General features: G+C 45.7%; 1 protein-coding gene across 1 annotated transcript in view; it reads right to left on the minus strand.

Moving 5' to 3' along the window:
- LOC105491458 (dynein cytoplasmic 1 light intermediate chain 2) overlaps positions 1 to 21763 on the minus strand; it is a 33136-nt gene that overhangs the window by 3141 nt on the left and 8232 nt on the right. The window contains exons 4-12 of the mRNA XM_011757945.3: positions 20096 to 20326; positions 13487 to 13656; positions 11650 to 11743; positions 9465 to 9600; positions 7246 to 7357; positions 5865 to 5924; positions 4897 to 4938; positions 4388 to 4505; positions 2171 to 2287 (exon numbers count right to left, since the gene is read on the minus strand). Of these exons, the coding sequence (XP_011756247.1) occupies positions 2171 to 2287; positions 4388 to 4505; positions 4897 to 4938; positions 5865 to 5924; positions 7246 to 7357; positions 9465 to 9600; positions 11650 to 11743; positions 13487 to 13656; positions 20096 to 20326 (1080 nt within the window). The remainder of the gene's footprint in view (positions 1 to 2170; positions 2288 to 4387; positions 4506 to 4896; positions 4939 to 5864; positions 5925 to 7245; positions 7358 to 9464; positions 9601 to 11649; positions 11744 to 13486; positions 13657 to 20095; positions 20327 to 21763) is intronic.

Below are 21763 nucleotides of genomic sequence, written 5' to 3' on the forward strand. Positions count from 1 at the left end.
TCCAAGGGGGTGACCTGACTGCTCCCTGGCGGGGGGTGCCTTTGTGCCAAATACAAGAACCTTTCTGAAAACCTTCTCACCACCCAACCCTGACCCCTGTGCGCTCTCACCACCACTTTCCTAGAGGTAGTATCTGAATTTCAGCAATGGTGGAAACTCTTTTCTTCGCCCCAGATAGGTGTTTAGGTTTTGTTTACAATTATAACATTCTAGACTGACTCACATGGATAGCCTGAAAACATTGTTTCAATAAGAATATAAGACTATACCCAGATAATTCAATCCTGCACCAAGTCTGTACTTGTGTTTTTCTGCTGTCAGAAACTAACGGGCCTAGAAATAGACACCTATTTCCCAGTAGGGAATACTACCAGCCCAGAGTCTGGGTCACTAGACCAGACTCTGAGTTTCTTAGAATGTGGAAGCCACTGAAGGCCCAGGCTGCCCCAAGGATGGAGTGATTTCCTGAGGGTCTCCTCTGCCCTGAAGACATCAATTAGGGAAACACTGTATAAACATACCTTATAGCCAATGGAAAATGGAAAGCAAAGACCCCTTAAAATGTCCTCCAGCACGCCGGGCGTGGTGGCTCACGCCTGTCATCCCAGCTTGGGAGGCTGAGGCAGGGGGATCACAAGGTCAGAAGTTCAAGACCAGCCTGGCCAATATGGTGAAACCCCATCTCTATTAAAAATAGAAAAAAATTAGCCAGGCATGGTGGTGGGCGCCTGTAACCCCAGCTACCCGGGAGGCTAAGACAGGAGAACTGCTCGAACCCGGGAAGCAGAGGCTGCAGTGAGCCGAGATCATGCCACTGCACTCCAGCCTGGGCGACAGAGCAAGGCTCCAATCCAAAAAAAAAATGTCCTGCAGCTTCCTGGGAAAATGTTAATTCCCAAGGAACATGTTTTGTTTTGTTTCAGAGATCTCCAAGACACAGACCTGCCCTACCTGCCTACATGGAAGGACAGGCGGTGGCTGCCACAGAGGTGGGGATGTGATAAGTGAGGAGCTTCAGGGAGGAGGAGGAGGCCCTGACTCTGCAGTGAGACAGTGAGGGTTCACAGGTTCTAGTTCACAGAAAAACTGGGGGCAGTGAAGTAAACCAAAATCCTTACAAAGCGTCACAGAAAAAAAAAAAAATAGAACAAATAAAACATCACTGGTTCAGAACAACTAAGGCTTTAGTATAATTTAAAAAAATTAAAAGTACGCCAGGTGCCGTGGCTCACGTCTCTAATCCCAGCACTTTGGGAGGCCAAGGCAGGCGGATCACCTGAGGTCAGGAGTTCGAGAACGGCCTGGCCAACACAGTGAAACACCATCTCTATTAAAAATACAAAAAAATTAGCCAGATGTGGTGGCGCGTGCCTGTAGTCCTAGCTACTCGGGAGGCTGAGGCAAGAAAATTGCTTGAACCCAGGTGGCAGAGGTTGGCAGTGAGTTGAGATCACGCCACTGCACTTTAGCCTGGGCGACACAGCAAGACTCCGTCTCTATTAAAACAAAACAAAACAAAAATTGTCAGCCAGGGGCGGTGGCTCACACCTGTAATCCCAGCACTTTGGGAGGCTGAGGTGGAGGGATCACCTGAGGTCAAGAGTTCAAGACCAGCCTGGCCAACATGATGAAACCACATCTCTACTAAAAATACAAAAAATTAGCTGGGCGTGGTGGCAGGGCACCTGTAATCCCAGCTACTCGGGAGGCTGAGGCAGGAGAATCGCTTGAACCTGGGAGGCGGAGGTTGCAGTGAGGTGAGATCGTGCCATTGCACTCCAGCCTGAGCAACAAGAGCAAAACTCCATCTTGGAAAAAGAAAAAAAAAAAAAAAAAGTCACTGGTACACCCTCCATGGACCATGACTTCTACTGAAGAGGTTCTACAACACGGCCACATATGTAATTTAGGCTATATCTCAACTCACCCAACACCCAGTTCCCAAGAACCCTAATGTACACAAATCCCACTCGCAATGTGCCAAGGAAACCTGCATGGTAGTACAGCAATCCCACTGAAAGCATGGCACACTGCTCAGTAGGAAGTGAAGACCTGCTTCCTTGCTTGGCTATTCAGGACACTGTGGGGTCGGCAGGGCAGGTGTCTGCCTCTCCATCCTTGCAAGACTGCTCAACCACAAGAGTCACAGGTCTCCAGGGCCCTTCTGTACCTGACTTCTTGGCTGTGCTCTGCACCCCACCAGCACCAGGACTTCCAGGAGAACCTGTCTTTTTACTTAACAGACTGTTGAAGAAGCTGGCCAACACCCCTTCACTTGCAGCATTATCTAAGGAAAATTAAAGGGGAAAAAAAGCATCATATAAACTGGAAGACTTAAACAAAATTAAACACCCTAGTTCTCAGCTTGGCATTAGCCATTTGTGGCTATCAGCTTCCTAGGATATTGATAACATTCATTTGCTCCGATGCCTTTACACTGCTACCGATGCCTTTACACTGCTACCGCTGAGGCTACTTAGCATGATTACTAAGTGGAACCATGTTTACATTTCCCACTTGTTTGGGGGCAAAATAGATAACCTGTGCTCCACTCCATCTCCCCGTCCATGAGACAGTGTTTTTCAAAGGCGCATGAGCACTTAACATTCCAAACCTGCTGTGAAAAGCTCACATCCTGAATAGAACACACCCATCAAACATGCAAGCATTAAATAAAACTGTTTTTTAATGGTTTCATTGCAGGCAGTATCTCTGAGTATCACTAAGTTACTGGGATAAAAGCTACTTAATCTGAAAAGTAGTTGAGCTTGACAAGAGAAGTGAAGGAGGAAAAAATCCCCACAATTCATAAATAGTAATAATATAAACATGAGAAACAAGGCTAAGGATTCAAAATACACACTTTAAAGTGACTCCCTCGGCCAGGCGTGGTGGCTCACGCCTGTAATCCCATCATTTCGGGAGACCAAGCGGGTAGGACTGCTTGAGGCTAGGAGCTTGAGACCAGCCTCGGCAATATAAGTGAGACCCCCACCTTTTGTAAATTTTTTTGTGTTTTGTTGAGATGGAGTCTTGCTCTGTTGCCCAGGCTGGAGTGCAGTGGCACAATCTTGGCTCACTGCAACCTCACCCTCCCGGGTTCAAGCCATTCTCCTGCCTCTACCTCCCAGGTAGCTAGGATTGCAGCTACCCACCATCACACCTGGCTCCTTTGTGTATTTTTAGTAGAGAGAAGGTTTCACCATGTTGGCCAGGCTGGTCTCAAACTCCTGACCTCAAGTGATCTGCCCACTTCAGCCTCCCAAAGTGCTGAGATTACAGGATTACAGGCGTGAGTTACCACACCCGACCTTTTTTTTTTTTTTTAAGGAGTCTTGGCCGGGCGCGGTGGCTCAAGCCTGTAATCCCAGCACTTTGGGAGGCCGAGACGGGCGTATCACGAGGTCAGGAAATCGAGACCATCCTGGCTAACACGGTGAAACCCCATCTCTACTAAAAATACAAAAAACTAGCCGGGCGAGGTGGCAGGTGCCTGTATTCCCAGCTACTCGGGAGGCTGAGGCAGGAGAATGGCGTAAACCTGGGAGGCGGAGCTTGCAGTGAGCTGAGATCCGGCCACTGTACTCCAGCCTGGGCGGCAGAGCGAGACTCCGTCTCAAAAAAAAATAAAATAAAGAGTCTCACTCTGTCACCCTGGCTGGAGTGCGGGGGCATAATCACAGCTCACTGCAGCCTCAATGCCCTGGGCTCAAGCAATCCTGCCGCTTCATCCACTTGAGTAGCTGGGACTAGAGGCAAGCACAATCATGCCCAGCTAATTTTGAAATTTTCTGTAGAGGCGAGGTCTCACTATTTGGCCCAGGCTGGTCTCCAACTCTTGAGCTCAAGCAGTCCTCCCACCTTGGCCTCCCAAAGTACTAGGATTATAGGCATGAGGCACTGCATCTGGCCTACAATAGAAGTTTAAAAAATTAGCTGGGCATGGTGGCACACGCCTGTAGTCCCAGCTACTCAGGAGTTGACGTGGGAGGATTGCTTGAGCCCAGGAGTTTGAGGCTGCAGTGCGCTATGATCACATGACTGTGCCACAGGATAGGTGACAGACTGAGACCCTGTCTCTAAAAAAATAAAATAAAGTTATTATTTTGCATTCCTCTCTGAAGGAATGTGCAGGGCCTAAGTGAGGTCTCACCCAGAGCCAGGTGCATGGGCTACCAATTCCAACAAAGGAACAGGCCCTGGTCTCTGTCTACCACAGACCTTCTTCCTCTGGAATGGGGGAAATGAAAAGTAGCCCTTAATGAGGAAGAGAATAGCCTGGCTTCCATGAGTCTCCACCTTATAGACTCAGCCACACAGCCCCTGCAGGGCTCAGGTCTGAAACTAAACTACTCTCCAAAGAGACATACTTTTGAGGAATACATACTTTTGATGTTTGGGTCCGGCTTTTTTACTGACGTGCCTGGGGAGGAGCTAGGCACACTGGCTGGCCCTCCCCGACCCTGAGTCCTTGGAGAGCCAGAGGGTCCTCTTGCAGGAGATTCCTAAGTTCAAAAGCAGCTAAGGTCACACACAGGCATAACAATAACAAAAAATACATATGCCACAAATGGCGACATGCTTCTGCAGGATATTTTTCATAGGCTATGGTACAGGACTGGCAGTATGCCCTCAACTCAAGCCCTTTCTGGATCTGTTTCTCCTGAAAGACATCCAGATAACAAAGCCAGCTCACCCTAATTCCCAGAGTTGCATTCTTTCACCAGAAACATCTTGAGTTTCTTTTATGTTTCTGGTCACGGGTCTTTAGGGAAACCAAATTCCCACTGAAAACACAAAACCCACACAAATATAAGCTCTCACAAATAATGGTATAAAGTTTGACGACACCTGCAACACTGGGCCTTGACCCTCTGTTTAGTGTAAGGTACTCACAGAAGCTCTCGTGGGCGTGGCTGGCTGCTTGGCAAGGAGTGACTGCAAAGAGAGGGACAAACTGGCCATTAACCAAGGCCTAGAGAAAAACTTACTACAAGTACTCCACTAGAGGGCACTATTAACAACAACTAAGTCCTAGGTTTTATACTACAAATGCAAAAAATTTTAATTGAGCAGTTTGGTGCATGGTGAAAAAAAATACTCCAAGTAACCAGTTTTGAAGCTCAGGAAGCAAGCAAGGGACAGAAAGGAAAAGGTTGGAAAAAGAAGGAAACAGTTGGAAAAAGAACCATCAAAACCTGCTGCTGACCTGCCTATACCACTGGGCAGATGATAGGTAGACCCAGGACAAATCTAACAATAATCTGGGTTAGAGAAATGTGAAGTTTGCATTCTAAACCGTCGGCTTGGGGAAGTTACTCTCCTCACCTGCAAAATGGGCATCACCTGCCTTTATGTACAGGGCTGTGTGAGGCTACATGAAATAATGGATGGGTGCAGCACACCAACATGGCACATGTATACGTATACAAACCTGCACGTTGTGCACATGTACCCTAGAACTTAAATTAAACAAACCTGCACGTTGTGCACATGTACCCTAGAACTTAAATTAAAAGTAAATAAATAAAAAGAAAGAAATAATGGAAGTGTAGTCAGGTTACTTGGTAAACTGTCAACATAGGAAGTATTATGCCAGAAAACCGCGTTTCCAAAGAAAGCACTTAAAAGACACGAATCCTACTATTCCTGTAGGAGTCTGCAAGGCAGGCAGGTGATCTGCTAAGGAAAGTGGTCCATCCCCAACTAATCCTAGAAATAGGAGGGAATGAGACCTGGTCCCAACCCCTCTACCACTGCAAGCTCTTTGTGAATCCCCACATGCAGACACCTCCAATCCCACCCTAGGAACTGGCATTTCATATATGAGAAGGCCTCTGTTCTAACCTCACTGGTCTTCTTACCTGTTGCTTCATTAGGAACACCTGCTCATCTTCTGCTGCCAACTCTTTGTCGTGGACCAGCTGTGAAGAAACATACACATGTGTGGCCACAGGCCAAGAATACTCCCAACCACTGTCAAACTTCATGCCAAAAGGAGAGTCTGAGGCTCAGGCTTTGACACAGGTCTGGGGGATCCCTGCTGAGACTGCAGAGTAACATTTTTCTAGCCTGGCACAGACCTCTCCCAAAACCAGCTGTGGCATGTAGCCAACTGGCGTTTTTAAGTCTGGCGGGTTCTAAACACCTCAGGGTCTGCAGGACATCACATGAGGGGATCCAATAACAGTAATCCAGAGGCAACAGCAGCACTGGCAGGACTTAATGGGAAACACCACTAACTCCAGGTGGGCATTCCATCACTCCTGCCCACCAGCCCCGAGCCATTTACATAACATCAGACCTCATTTAAAGATCAACAAGGGCCGGGCGCGGTGGCTCAAGCCTGTAATCCCAGCACTTTGGGAGGCCGAGATGGGCGGATCACGAGGTCAGGAGATCGAGACCATCCTGGCTAACACGGTGAAACCCTGTCTCTACTAAAAAATACAAAAAAAAAACTAGCCGGGCGAGGTGGCGAGCGCCTGTAGTCCCAGTTACTTGGGAGGCTGAGGCAGAAGAATGGTGTAAACCCAGGAGGCGGAGCTTGCAGTGAGCTGAGATCTGGCCACTGCACTCCAGCCTGGGTGACAGAGCGAGACTCCGTCTCAAAAAAAAAAAAAAATCAACAAAAGGCCCTGGGACTTACTACTCCCCACCAACCCCTACAAACTACACAGTGTGTAAGACCTGTTTCTTTATAGTTTTTTGTTTTGTTTTGTTTTTGAGACAGAGTCTCGCTCTTGTCGCCCACACTGGAGTACAGTGGCATGATCTCGGCTCACTGCAACCTCCGCCTCCAGGGTTCAAGCAATTCTCCTGCCTCAGCCTCCCAAACTGCTGGTATTACAGGAATGAGCCACCACGCCCCATCTTTATAGGTTTCTTTTTGCATTAAAAAACACCTAAACCCTTTTTCTTTTTTTTTTTTTTGATATGGAGTCTCGCTCTGTTGCCAGGGTTGGAGTGCAGTGGTGCAATCTGGGCTCACTGCAACCTCTGCCTCCCAGGTTCAAGCGATTCTCATGCCTCAGCCTCCCAAGTAGCTGGGATTACAGGCGCCTGCCACCATACCTGGCTAATTTTTGTATTTTTGGTGGAGACAGGGTTTCGCCATGTTGGCCAGGCTGTCTCAAACTCCTGACCTCATGTGATCTGCCCGCCTTGGCCTCCTAAAGTGCTGGGATTACAGGTGTGAGCCACCATGCCCAGCCCTAAGCCCTTAAAGCAATTGTCTTTGACTACCTTTCTCACAGGAGGTTTCACAATAAAGTCTTCATATGCATCTTCTGGCTTCACGGTTGTAAAATTTTCATGTAAAATAGCTATTTTCTTTTCATTGTCCCAGCCTGCAGGTCTAAAGGCAAAGAGAGAGGGACTGAATTGCTTTTTCTGGGGTTGCCTTAGAGCATACTCAGATCACATTCAGGACTCCTCGGTAGGACCCTTCCCATAAGATACAGTATGTAGTTATTGGGGGCTGTTTGTAGCTTTTGGCAGATGTGCCAAAATACACTGTGGATATAATCATCAGAACAACATTGCAGGTCCTGCTCCACACGGAGTTCACCGGCCCAAGGTCTATGGAGCCAGTACGAGATCTGACTCCACAGGCTGCCCCACTCAAAGCATTTAGCACTCTCCCACAACTCCACCTAGAAGAGCAAGGACACAGTGGGGTCCTGTTCAGACCCCACTGTGTGAGAGCAGCACAGAAGGCAGAGCTCGGGATGGGATGGTTTTCTTGGGCTCTGTCATGGCTCCCCTCCTGCAGGTTGTTTCTCTAAGAATTCTTGCAACGGTTATCTTGTGGACTGGTTCATTAACTTTGCTTGCATGGGAAAATGTGTCCTAGAACCAAGTGGCATGCAGGGCCTATGTTTATCCTAGGCCCCAAACCAGAGGAGCACGGTCCTTGAGGTTCCTACACCAGTGCTGGACAGCTCAACATCACAGGTAGGATGGCACCCAAGTTCCATTATGTGAAGCCACAGCCTAGGGTTCCCACCTGAATCCCTTAAAGGTAGCAATGGTAAAATGTCCTGTATGACACACTTTTGAACTCAAGCAGCTCTGAAAGATGGCAACTGACTGATTGTTCTCACAGGCCTTTCATTCTCCATCTGACTTCTACTCCATAGCTCTATAATCAAGAGGGTACTTAGCCAGGGTGCTCCACCCCAATATCCTTGCTGATTTTGCCAGTCAACAGAGAAGTAACCAACAGGACCAAATGTGCAAAGGGATAGTGCATGACTGAGATACTGCCGTGGGCCATGCAGCCTTTGTAAGCTCAGAGATGCTTCTTCATTCCAGACCAGCCCCAAAATCAACCGGTCTCCTTGCTCCTAGGGATGACATGTGATTTGGATACCAAGTGATTCCAAAAACACACCTCTCACTGGGCTTGTGCCTTTGGCACCTGCCTGACTGCTCTGAACAAGTCTCTAAAATCAGCCCAAGCCTGTAGGTATGCCATCTATGATTAGCCTGAGTGACACTCTCCTTGACTATGCAGGAGGCAACCCAGTTCCCTGACAGCTCCTGGCTTTCGCATTTCCAGCCTCTCACAGACTGCACTCGCCGGCTTCCCCTATTGCAATTCTTTCCAGTCCGCGTGGGATCTACCACTTGTCTTCCAGCATCACCCTCCCACCTTCCCTGCCATACTTCCTCCATAACCCCATCACTGCCCTTCCCTTCTTCAGCTGTGTGTGTCCCCTCTACAGTGCCATGTGCGAGGAACACGTATCATTCATTTCTGTGTCCCTTGCAGAGAACCTGAGCACCTAGTGGGTGCTGAGTAAGGTTTCCTGAATGAATAATGTAATTGTTTTTTAAGTCAGGAGGATACTGAAGCCTGAACATCAATCTGCTAACACAATTCCTGTCAGAGACCACAGCTTCACATTTATGCATCCAGCAACACTATGATTCTCCAGTGAGAGAAAGACACCAGGTTGGGAAAACAGGTATCCAAGTCTCTATCGAGGACAATCAACTCCAGTGGCTCCCAAAATGTGAAATGCCAGAAACACAGTAAGCACTTAGTATAGCCAAAGCCCATGCTGACAGAGATGCTGAGAGGATGTTTGCAATCATCCCTGCCAACACACAGATAAAGCAGGCGTTTTAACAGAAGACATTCAGGATCCCCCAAGCACAATTCCCTATATTCCCTCCCCAGCCAGTATTTTACCAGAGTTGACAGTGAGTGCCAAAAATCGCTAGCTTAGGTTTTGGCAACTTGCTCTTGATGAAGAAAGGCAGCACCCCTGACCACACCACCCACTTCCCTCAGGCAAATGCCTCATAATTCGGAAAGGAGCAGAGAGAGAAGGTGCAGTGAGAGAGCTGGCTATAGAAGACACAGACAGAAGGCACCTTCCTTGAAGGGGTAAAATGTAAAAAGCAAATGTACTGTAAAAAGAAGAGTTTCAAAGCATCATCTCAAAATAACTCACATAAAAACGGCATCCTTTTCCACAACTAAGGCAGGTGTGGTGAAGTGGAAACCGTATGTTTTATGAACAATATACTTATACAACAAGTCGAGGTTTTTCTCTTCTTTCACTGATGTGTAAATCAAGGCAGCTCCATCTAATCAATCTGCTTAAGAAAAATCAATTCACTGCAGGAGGAGACAAAATCAAACACATATAACCTCAAAGTACTACTCATAGGTTGATCAGTTTTTAATCAATACATGAGTAACAGAAAGCGTTACAATTTTAAAAACTAAAACGCTTATAGTATTACATATGCATATTGCAAACTGGTAAAAAATAATAAATAAATAAGTAAAAAGGTCATAGTAGCAGATGAACCAAGTCAAAAGCATAAAGCTATGTTGATGCTAGTGGGCTGTGCAGTTTATTTTTTAACATGTAAATTGTTGTCTTGATACCACAAATTACTCTCTAAGAAGTCAAGTACTGGCTCTGTGGTTAGCCCAGGAAAACAATCTCAGAATATCAAGGTACACAGATTCCTTCCCAGGCAGATGCTTACATGTGACCAAATTTTATCACTAACCCCATTTTTTGAGGGATGGGTGCCAAAAGGCTAATGGGCCATCCCAAAAAAGGTGGCAGGAACTCATCTCTCACCTCCACCCCAGGGTGTGGAACCATGGCACCAGCTGCTATTGGCCTTTTACAGTAACAGGACTCAAAAGACTACAGACACTACCACCTCTCTATCATGCACAGCATGAAACACAAACATATGGGAAACACCAGTGGCCTATAAAACAATACCCTGTTTGGTAATTGACCTTTTCTACATAAAAGCAAAGTTTAAAAATATTTCTGCTGGGCACGGTGGCTCACGCCTGTAATCCCAACACTCTGGGAGGCCAAGACGGGCAGATCACGAGGTCAGGAGATCGAGACCATCCTGGCTAACACAGTGAAACCCCGTCCCTACTAAAAATTAAAAAAAAATTAGCCAGGCATGGTGGCAGGCACCTGTAGTCCCAGCTACTCGGGAGGCTGAGGCAGGAGAATAGCGTGAACCCAGGAGGCGGAGCTTGCAGTGAGCCGAGATTGTGCCACTGCACTCCAGCCTGGGTGACAGAGCAAGACTCCGTTTCAAAACAAAAAAATATTTCTAAGACAGTATGATAAAAGTAATTTGATGATAAAATGATCACATTAAATTCTTAATACGAAGGCTTATCAAATGCACAGCATTAATAAAAGTGGGTGGAGGCGGTGGCTCACGCCTGTAATCCCAGCACTTTGGGAGGCCGAGGCGGGCAGATCACTTGAGGTCAGGAATTCGAGAACAGCCTGGCCAACATGCTAAAACCCTATCTCTACTAAAAATACAAAAATTATCCAGATGGCCGGGCGTGGTGGCTCAAGCCTGTAATCCCAGCATTTTGAGGCAGCCGAGGTGGGTGGATCACATGAAGTCAGGAGTTCAAGACTAGCCTGGCCAACATGGTGAAACCCCATCTCTACTAAAAGTACAAAAATTAGTCAGGTGTGGTGGCTCATACCTGTAATCCCAGCTACTCGGGAGGCTGAGGCAGGAGAATCACTTGAACCTAGGAGATGGAGGTTGCAGTGAGCTGAGATCATGCCATTGCACTCCAGCTTGGATGACAAGAGTGAAGCTCTGTCTCAAAACAAACAAAAAATCTGGATGTGGTGGTGCACAACTGCAGTCCCAGGTACTCAAGAGGCTGAGGCAGGAGGATTGCTTGAACCCAGGAGCACAACGATGCAGAGAGCTAAGATTGCACCACTGCACTCCAGCCTGGGTGACAGCGCAGACTTCGTCTTAGAAAAACAATTAAAAAATACGCCAAGCACAGTGGCTAACAGCTATAATCCCAGCACTTTGGGAGACTGAGGTGGGTGGATCACTTGAGGTCAGGAATTTGAGACTAGCCTGGCCAAAGTGGTGAAACACTGTCTTAAAACAAACAAACAAACAAACAAACAAATGCATGATCAAAGGTAGACACAAGTTAATAAACCTAAAACTCCAACACAGTAAAACATAAACCTACTAAAAAGATACATACAAAGCTCTCTGGCAGAACACTATTTTGAGTTCGGGAGGTGCTTTATCTCTTTGAAGATGCCCCATTTGGAAGAAAGCCTGTGACCCAGGCCCCACACAGCGCCCAAAGGATACACTGAAGGCAGAACCTCCGCAGGTGTGACTGGATAAAGTCCAAATGCTCATCCCTGTAATCGTGCTCCTTTTCCAAGACACTCACCGCATCACACTGCAGGGAAGACAGACAGAGTCACCTTTTTGCCTCATTGCCTGCTGATGATGGGAACACCGCATTCTTCAGAAATAAAGTACTGGGGCTCCAAAGAAGAAAGCCATAGCTCAGGGTCCAAGCATTAATTAGAGAAGAGTAAAAAAGAACTGGAGATTTTTCTCGTTCATCTTGGGCCTCAGTTTTTTTTTTATCCGTAGAGTGAAGATGTAACAGGCCTGATCACCTAATAGTTTGTTCTAAACATCAAACAAGTTCCCATCAGGAGACAGGCCCAGTGCACACAGTTGTGCACTCCACTCCACAGGGCTCCATTCTCAAGAACAGGATGAGAATGGCACACTATAATTGGGTAACATGATGGCTCTGACTGGAAATAAAGTACTTTTAAAACCCCAAATGTGGCCAGGCGTGGTGGCTTATGCTTGTAATTCCAGCACTCTGGGAGGTCAAGGCAGGCAGATCACCTGAGGTTGGGAGTTTGAGACCAGCCTGACCAACATGGAGAAACCCCCATCTCTAATAAAAATACAAAATTAGCCGGGCGTGGTGGCAGGCACCCGTAATCCCAGCTACTCAGGAGGCTGAAGCAGGAGAATCACTTGAACTGGGAAGGCAGAAGTTGCAGTGAGCCGAGATGGCACCACTGCACTCTGCCTGGGCAACAAGAGCGAAACTCCATCTCAAAAAAAAAACAAAAGTTTTAAAACCTATTGTTTTTCCTCATATAAGAGATACAACTTTATTTCTCTATGACTGAACTTAGTTTTTTTTTTTTTCTTTTTGTTTTTTTTGAGACATAGTCTCACTCTGTCGCCCAGGATGGAGTGCAGTGGCGCCACCTCAGCTCACTGTAACCTCAGCCTCCCAGCTCAAGCAATTCTCCTGCCTCAGCCCGAGTAGCTGGGATTTACAGGCGCCTGCCACCAAGCCCGGCTAATTTTTGTATTTTAGTAGAGACAGAGTTTCACCATGTTGGCCAGACTAGTCTTGAACGCCTGACCTCAAATGATCCACCCACCTGAGCCTTCCAAAGTGCTGGGATTACGTGAGCCACCATGCCTGGCATGACTGAACTTAATTTCTATTCCTACCTCATCATTCTATTTTTCCACCATCAGTTTGGACCACATCAACTGATTTAAACAGACTTAAGAAAACTGCTGTGAGTTCTTTTTAATTTATTTTTTTTGAGACGGAGTGTTGCTCTATCACCCAGGCTGGAGTGCGGTGGCGTGATCTCGGCTCACTGCAAGCTCCGCCTCCTGTGTTCACACCATTCTCCTGCCTCAGCCTCCCAAGTAGCTGGGACTACAGGCGCCCACCACCACGCCTGGCTAATTTTTTGTATTTTTAGTAGAGATGGGGTTTCACTGTTAGCCAGGATGGTCTCCATCTCCTGACCTCGTGATCCGCCCCCTCAGCCTCCCAAAGTGCTGAGATTACAGGTGTGAGCCACTGCAACTGGCCAACTGCTGTGAGTTCTAAGTTTGAAAGTCAACAGTGCTTCAGAGACATTAACCCTAGGCCATGAGTAAACTGACTAGTCATGTTTCCTGCATTTAAATTTTCAATTTACATGATAATTTTTTCTGTCTTGACATATTCAATGTACCTTAACGAATCCCAAATAAGCCCAACTCTCCCTTGGGAAAAAAATCTCAATAGTTTCTCAAACTTTCTTGCAGATGGTGACTGTTCACTACCCGAACCCAGCCAAGCCAACAACCCCCTAGCACGCACCTTTGTGCATACCACCAACACCGGGATCCCCAGGTTATGAGTCAGCACATTGTCACCCAGAGGCAGGGCAACATTTTCTTCATCGGAGCCTGAGGTCAGAGGTCCTCTCCTCTGTGGTGAACCTTGACAACCTTCTTCAGGTTCCATATAGTCTTGAAAATCTTTCACAACTGGGGGAAAAAGGGAAAAGAAATTACATGCACATAAATAAAAATACATGTTAGCTTTAGAACACTGAAAAGAAGGCAGTAACAAGCACAAAACACACATGCAGTTGTGTGTGACAAACTTCCTAGTCACATCCAACTGCAAAATCAAGGATTTGGGGATGGTGATACAAAATGCTGATTCTGACATATTCAGTGTGAGCTTTATAACATCAGGGCAGCAAAGACATTCCCCTGGGCATCTTTAATTGCACCAAACTCCTGAACAGGTTTTTTTTCTCCTTTTTTTTGAGACAAAGTCTGGCTCTGTTGCCCAGGCTGAAGTGCAGTGTGGAGAGATACCACCATCTTGTGAGCTCAAGTGATCTTCCCACTTCAGCTTCCCAAGTAGCTGGGACTAAAGGCATGTGCCACCACGCCCAGCTAATTTTTAAATTTTTGTAGAAGTGGGATCTTCTTATGTTGCCAGGTTGGTCTCAAACTCTTGGGCTCCAGAGATCCTGCTATCTCGGCTTTCCAAAGTGCTGGGATTATGGGATTACAGGCTTGAGCCACTATGTCTGGCCCTTAAACACGTTTTTAAAAAATTCTAAGGTTTCAATAGTTCTTACCATGAAGAAAGCCACTTTTCTTATGTATCTTACATTTTCAAAATATCAGAAGAGTTGAACTGTGTTACTTCAACATAGCCAACCATTAGAAACAGCTATAACTTACAATACTCATCACAGTCCATTAGAAACGCTTAATAAACTGGGCACAGTTGGCTCATGCCTGTAATCCCAGTACTTTGGGAGGCTGAGGTGGGTGGTTCACCTGAGGTCAGGAGTTCGAGACCAGCCTGGCCAACATGGCAAAACCCCATCTGTACTAAAAATACAAAAATTAGCTGGGGGTGATAGTGCACCTATAGTCCCAGCTATTTGGGGACTCGTGCTAAGGCACGAGAATAGCCTAAACCTGGGAGGTGGAGATTGCTCTTGCGCCACTGTACTCCAGTCTGGGCAACAAAGTAAGACTATATATAAAAAAAAAAAGGCCGGGAGCAGTGGCTCACGCCTGTAATCCCAGCACTTTGGGAGGCCGAGATGGGCGGATGACGAGGTCAGGAGATCGAGACCATCCTGACTAACAACGGTGAAACCCCGTCTCTACTAAAAATACAAAAATTAGCCGGGCGCGGTGGCGGGCGCCTGTAGTCCCAGCCACACGGGAGGCTGAGGCAGGAGAATGGCGTGAACCCGGGAGGCGGAGCTTGCAGTGAGTGGAGATTGCGCCACCACACTCCAGCCTGGGCGACAGACTCCATCTCAAAAAAAAAAAAAGCTTCCATCCTGGCCAACATGGTGAAACCCCGTCTCTGCTAAAAATACAAAAATTAGCTGGGTGTGGTAGCGCGTGCCTGTAATCCCAGCTACTCGGGAGGCTGAGGCAGGAGACTCACTTGAACTAGGGAGTCGGAGATTGCAGTGAGCCGAGATCACACCACTGCACTCCAGCCTGATGACACAATGAGTCTCCGTCTCAAAAAAAAAAAAAGGTTAATGAAACAATTCGAATTTTATTAAGAACATGCTGTTTCCACACAGCTGAAGTCTGTCAGCACTAAGTAACCAGGCTGCTCTTGCCCAGCACCAGATGTAATTCCTTATTATCCTCACTCTTGTGAACTCAGTCTTATCTTCTGGGGATCCCAAGTCACTTGTGCAGTGTTCATGGCCTATTCCTGCCTAACACAAGAAAGGGTCAGTGGTACAACATCCACTTATTGGCATACAATGTTCACTAATCCAGCTAAGGAAGGCCATTAAGGTGACAATGGTCCGAGCCTCAGTTAAGCCAAGTGACCACAAAGTCCACAGCTCTGCACCTTTATGTGGGCACTTCAAGACTCTCATATTGGGCCAGAGAACAAAAAATGCAACAGTTAAAGCTACCTTGAGACAGAGAAGAAAACAGGTCAGCTCTACCCTTCTAAGTCCAGTTAGACTGAAGGATCAAAAGCCTTTTACTCTCACCAACATGCTAAGTAAATTAAAATAACAGGACTGAAGTGGACCTAGAGAAAGGTCCTACCTACTTCTCTTTACCCACAGAACAGGTTTCAAACATGTCCCCTGCTGTGAAATACCATCTCACCATCTGGAGAGAAATTGTTAACACTGCAGTATGTGTATACCCAAGAAAAAATGCACGTTTTACTATCCAACTTACATCGTCCTTCCTCTTTTTAATACTGCCTTTTCACTCATGTTATGTACATTTGCTCTGCCTTCTAAATTGCTTTCTAAAATGCTAAGTTGGCCAGGCGCAGTGGCTCAATGCCTATAACCCCAGCAGTTTGGGAAGCTGAAGTGGGCCAGTTGGTTGAGCCCAAGAGTTCGAGACCAGCCTGGGCAACATGGCGAAACCATGAGTTTCTATTTACAAAGATTTGAGGTTACTATTATATGAGCTTCTGAAATTATCTCTGAGAGCTCTTTGTCTTTCATATCATAGTGAGCAAACTGAAAACTAACTGATTAAACCCTACAGTGCAGATGTGATATTTCATCTCTACAGCATCTCTTTAATTAAGCTCATTCATATAACTTCACTGTCAGGCTGAGCACGGTGGCTTATGTCTGTAATCCCAGCACTTTGGCAGGCTGAGGTGGGTGGATCATGAGGTCAGGAGTTCAAGACCAGCCTGGCCAACATGGTGAAACTTTGTCTCTACTAAAAATACAAAAATTAGCCAGGCGTGGTGGCAGGAACCTGTAATCCCAGCTACTTGGGAGGCTGAGGCAGGAGAATCACTTGAACCTAGGAGGAGGAGGCTGCAGTGAGCCAAAATCGTGCCATTGCACTCTAGGCTGGGTGACAGTGAGACTGTGTCTCAAAATACACACACACACACACACACACACAAACACTTCACTGTCAATATAAATAATCTAGTCAAGTGACCCTTACTCCATTTTGGACAAAAACAGAGAAGAACTCAACGTGGTTGCTGAAGGGTCTTTAAAGGAATCAAATATTCTCACATTTTTCTCTCTAAAAGCACTTTTAACAAATCTTCAAATAATAAAATATACAATGGCTTAACTGGGCAAGATCTAATGCCCCAAGATCTCATGAGGCACTCAACTAGGGCTTTCCAGACAGTGAGCAGCACAGAGCCTAGAAAGGCTCACAGGTGAGCTAAGCTATGGTGGGAAGGTGGAGGCAGGCAGCTCAGATAGCTGGCTCTACAAACCTCCACCCCATTACCTCTGTAATGCACTGTAAACTTTTGAAAGTTTAAAGTAAACTCTGAAAAGTGCACTGTAAACTTTTCTGCTGTACTTTACCTGTGCCATGAGGAGCAAATAGTTCAGAAGCCCTAGGTTAGATTATTCACACTCTAGAGGACTGACTTAATTGTGGCTGCCCAACAACAGTAGGAAATTCATATTTTTAAATAACTTAGCATTTTATTTTATTTAATTTTTTTTTTTGAGACAGGGTCTTGGCTCTGTTGCCCAGGCTGCAGGGCAGTGGCACCATCATGGCTCACTGCAGCCTCAACCTGCTGGGCTCACTCAATTTGTCTGCCTCTGAGTAGCTGGGACTACAGGTGTGCACCACCATGACTGGCTAATTTTTTGTACAGACAAGGTTTCGCCATGTTGCCCAGGCTGGTCTCGAACTCTTGGGCTCAACCAACTGGCCCACTTCAGCTTCCCAAACTGCTGGGGTTATAGGCATTGAGCCACTGCGCCTGGCCAACTTAGCATTTTAGAAAGCAATTTAGAAGGCAGAGCAAATGTACATAACATGAGTGAAAAGGCAGTATTAAAAAGAGGAAGGACGATGTAAGTTGGATAGTAAAACGTGCATTTTTTCTTGGGTATACACATACTGCAGTGTTAACAATTTCTCTCCAGATGGTGAGATGGTATTTCACAGCAGGGGACATCAGCCCACCTGGGGCTTCCCTTTGCAATCAGATGGGAGTGGGTACAAGAAGATCAAAGAGTATCTTCACTGCTGCTGCTGCTTCTCTCTCAACTTTTCTCTCCTACCTCATATATTGGTTCCAGAGTCCTGAGAAGACCCCATAGTCCTACATAAGCACAAGAAAAGCCACAGATATAAAACAAGAAGACTGAAGTACAAAAAAGCACCACCTTCTGGTGGCTATTCCCTCTCACTCAGATGATCCCTGCAGCCAAACAGCTGCCACACATACAAACCCACGGGGAACCTAACCCTAAAAGAGAATGGCCAGCCATGGAGCCGCTTTCCAAAATCAAAGACTGGAGACTGGTGTTGGACTGGAAACTAGGTTGAATAACAGCATTCCATACAATATCTAGAGTCCAATTAATCTGGAAAGGAAGAGTTCTCTGGGCAAGAGGATAGCCAACTGCTTTATTAAAATGTAACCTAAACCCAGTACTAACAAAGCCTCCTCCAACATACAACACAAAGACGTGGCTACCATTCCAAACATCTGAGAAGGGGTGGTGACAGCAGAGAGGCCAATGGAAAGCCAACCAGAGTCATGAGACATGGTTCCAGCAATTGCTAGCTGCCCTACGGTGTCCTCTCTCCTCTTCCTCCTTATAACCAACTGAACTGGTATTTAGAACACATGGCAACCCAAAGTAAAGGTTACACATCCCAGCCTCCTTAAAAGGCAGCAGCCCCTGCAGCCCTGCATTACTCTTCCTCCATCCTGCTGACTGGAACACGGATGTGAAGGCTAGAGCTCTGTCAGGAGGAAGTGAACCACACCCTAGAAATGACAAAGCAGTAAGTACAAAGGAGCAAGGTCCTCCAGCTGTCTTCCCAGGGCTACTTTCCAGTCCTCAACTACCTACAACTCTAGATTTCATTTACAGGAGAGAATAGCCCTCAGTCTTGTTTAAGCCATTATGTTAGCTCAGGTTTTATGTCACATGCAGCTGAATCTAATCCTAAATAACAGCCATCAATGACTAAACCACAAAATAAATTCAGTGTTTCAAGGAAATTTGAGCTCCCCAGGGGGAGGCATTTTATTTACTGTGTCTCCAGCACCTAGAACAGTAGCCGGTACCTGGTATAGTATAGGGCAGACGCTTTCCCTATCTGGGAAAAAACAATATCCTTGGCTCAATCTCTTTTCTGTCTTAACAAATCTCTACAAGGTTATCACTCTAAGAAAACAGCTTCAGAGAACTGAAGTCGCCAGTGCATTAGCCCACTCATCTGGGTACAAAGCTGTCTGTGCAGTGGATGAAAGCAGGTCTTCAGACTCAGAACTATTCAGAGAAGTTGTCCTTAAGGGCTCTATTTCAGAGAAAAAGACGCATTATCTAGAAAGGTCAGTGGTTGAAGACACATGAGCTGAGCTGCATAACAATCACAGTAGTACACATGCGGGTGACTAGGGAAATATACACATGCACAACAAGCCGAAAAATGAAATGTTAAACTCACTGTTTTAGCCAACGTGGGACAGAAGCAAGATGAAGGACAGGATAGAAAACACACTGCGAGAAATTTGATTTAAAAAGCACATCAAAATTTCTGAACCATTGCGCCACTAAGTGTGAAGATCCTGAGTGCCATACCCCAGAAGCCCTCATTAATTCACTAGAGGGGGTGATGTCATCCTGTGGAAATATGCCAGGCTGGGTGAAGCTTGCCCTGGCCAGGACGGCTGCTGCTGCTGCTGCCATGGCTCTAGCCCCTGCCCCTCCCATTTCCCTGGCAAGTGGACAGAAGATGATGTAACTGCACAGAAGCAAGGGAAAGGAAAAACAAGCTTCTGAACCACATTAAGGAAAAAAAAAAAAAAACCCAAACAAACTTCCTTTAATTTGAAAGTTATTTGTTGTCAAAAGGGCTTGGATGTCCTTAGTCCAAAATAACCTTTCATGTTAACTACCAAAAAAAAAAAAAAAAAAAAAAGAACCTCCTATTTCTAATTAAAATGATATTTTGCTGGATTCCAAAATGAACTAAGGAGCTGAAAGCTTTGTCTTTTTTAGGACTTCCTCTAAGCCTGCCAACATGAGGGTCCATAGGGCCTTAATGGAATTCCAGGGTAGTGAACTCAAGCTGCACAGACCACAGCAAACCCTCACATCCTCTGATGTTAACTCTGCAGACACAGAGTAACAGAAAAGCTCAGAGATCCACAGAACTTAACACATTTTGGGGAGTGAGGGAAGAACTCTTATTTGAAACGGAAACCAATGAAGATAATAAATATTTATTTGTTTTCTTCAACTTGTGACACTTGAGTTACAGACTGCTTTGAATACTTTTGACTACTAAGTTTACAAGAGGAACTCTTAAATGAATGGTGCAAACAAAACAAAACCACAAAGCAAGGGAAGCCTCTAGGATTGGGAAAAGGAAGGTGATTCAAACCATCTAAAGAGACTAGTGAATTTCCCAATTAAGAAAATTATATTTTACTCACACTTCCGTTCCAGCTCCCTCATTTTTTCTGGTGGAATTTTCATTTTATCAATGTGCTCACGTAAAACACTAGCCCATTTCTGCAGAGATTCCATCACAGTCCAAGGTCTAGACATGTCTGCAACAAAAATGACGAGGGTCTCTGGCAAGGATTCAGCAGAAACTGCAAATTTCAGCAGGCCTTTGTGGTACAAGTCTCCATCCAGAATCCACACATTGCAGCGCGTGTGATCTGAGAAAAGAAGTGAATGAAGCTAGTTACCATCTAATAACGACCATCAGCACAGCTGTAGAAACAGACACATCAAGAAGATCTTGAAGGTGACAGCTATGAATTCTAAATAGAATGCAAAATTTAGTAATCTAAACCAAAAAGTGCCCAAATGCTCAGTAGACAGCAATCCTTGGTCCTGGTGCCTTTAAAACTACAGTAATATAGGGTCCAGGCATGGTGGCTCACACCTGTAATCCCAACACTTTGAGAGGCTGAGGCAGGTGAATCACTTGAGGTCAGGGGTTCGAGACCAGCCTGTCCAACATGGTGAAACCCCATCTCTACTAAAAGTACAAAACAAATTAGCCAGGCATCGTGACACTCGCCTGTAATCCCAGCTACTTGGAAGGCTGAGGCAGGAGAATTGCGTGAACCCCAGGAAGTAGAGGTGGCAATGAGCTGAGATTGTGCCAGTGCACTCCCGCCTGGGTGACAGAATGAGAGTCCGTCTCAAAAAAAAAACAAAAGACCAAAAAAAAAACTACAGTAATATAGGAAGTGTTCACACCTAAAAAGGTTTCCAAACTGTCTATGTAGTAAAGAGTAAGGGTATCGGACCGGGTATGGTGGCTCATGCCTGTAATCCCAGCACTTAGGGAAGCCAAGGCAGGCAGATCACGAGGTCAGGAGTTCAAGACCGGCCTGGCCAGCATGGTGAAACCCCGTCTCTATTAAAAATACAAAAATTAGCTGGGCGTGGTGGCGGGTGCTGTAATCCCAGCTACTTGGGAGGCTAAGGTAGGAGAATCACTTGAACCCGGGAGGCAGAGGTTGCAGTGAGTCGAGATTGTGCCACACTGCACTCCAGCCTGGGTGACAGAGTGAGAATCTGTCTCAAAAAAAAAAAAAAGAGTAAGGGTATCTTAGCTTTCAATAAGAATCAAAAGATACTAATGTTCACTGGTCAACTATGCCACAATCTAAATAATCCATCATCCTAAGATAACAGCAATCAGTGAAGCAGTGAGCTGTGCTGAAGAGCCTATGTTTAAACAAGGCTTTCTTGTGTTGGTCACACTCAACAATGCATTCACATACTATAAAGGATGCCAAAGGGACAGAAACTTTGTATTTAAATGTGAAGATAAAATCATCACTTACATAAATTGAGATATGAATTACCAGATGCCTAATTATATTAGGGAATTAGTAATTTTTTGTTATAATAATAATAGTTATGTTTTAAAAAAATCCTTATCTGACATCTTTATGGCAGTGTACATAGATAAAATTTAATGTCTGAAATCTGCTTCAAAATCATCTACTGGGGAGTAAACAAAGCAAAGAGTAAAAGTACAGTTGAAATAAAACTGATCAAGAATTGATACGTGTGCATGTATGTATTTATTTATTTTGAAACAGGGTCTGAGACACCCAGGCTGGAGTGCAGTGGCA

This window comes from Macaca nemestrina, chromosome 18 (assembly GCF_043159975.1).
Source record: "Macaca nemestrina isolate mMacNem1 chromosome 18, mMacNem.hap1, whole genome shotgun sequence".
Taxonomy (NCBI): Eukaryota; Metazoa; Chordata; class Mammalia; order Primates; family Cercopithecidae; genus Macaca; species Macaca nemestrina.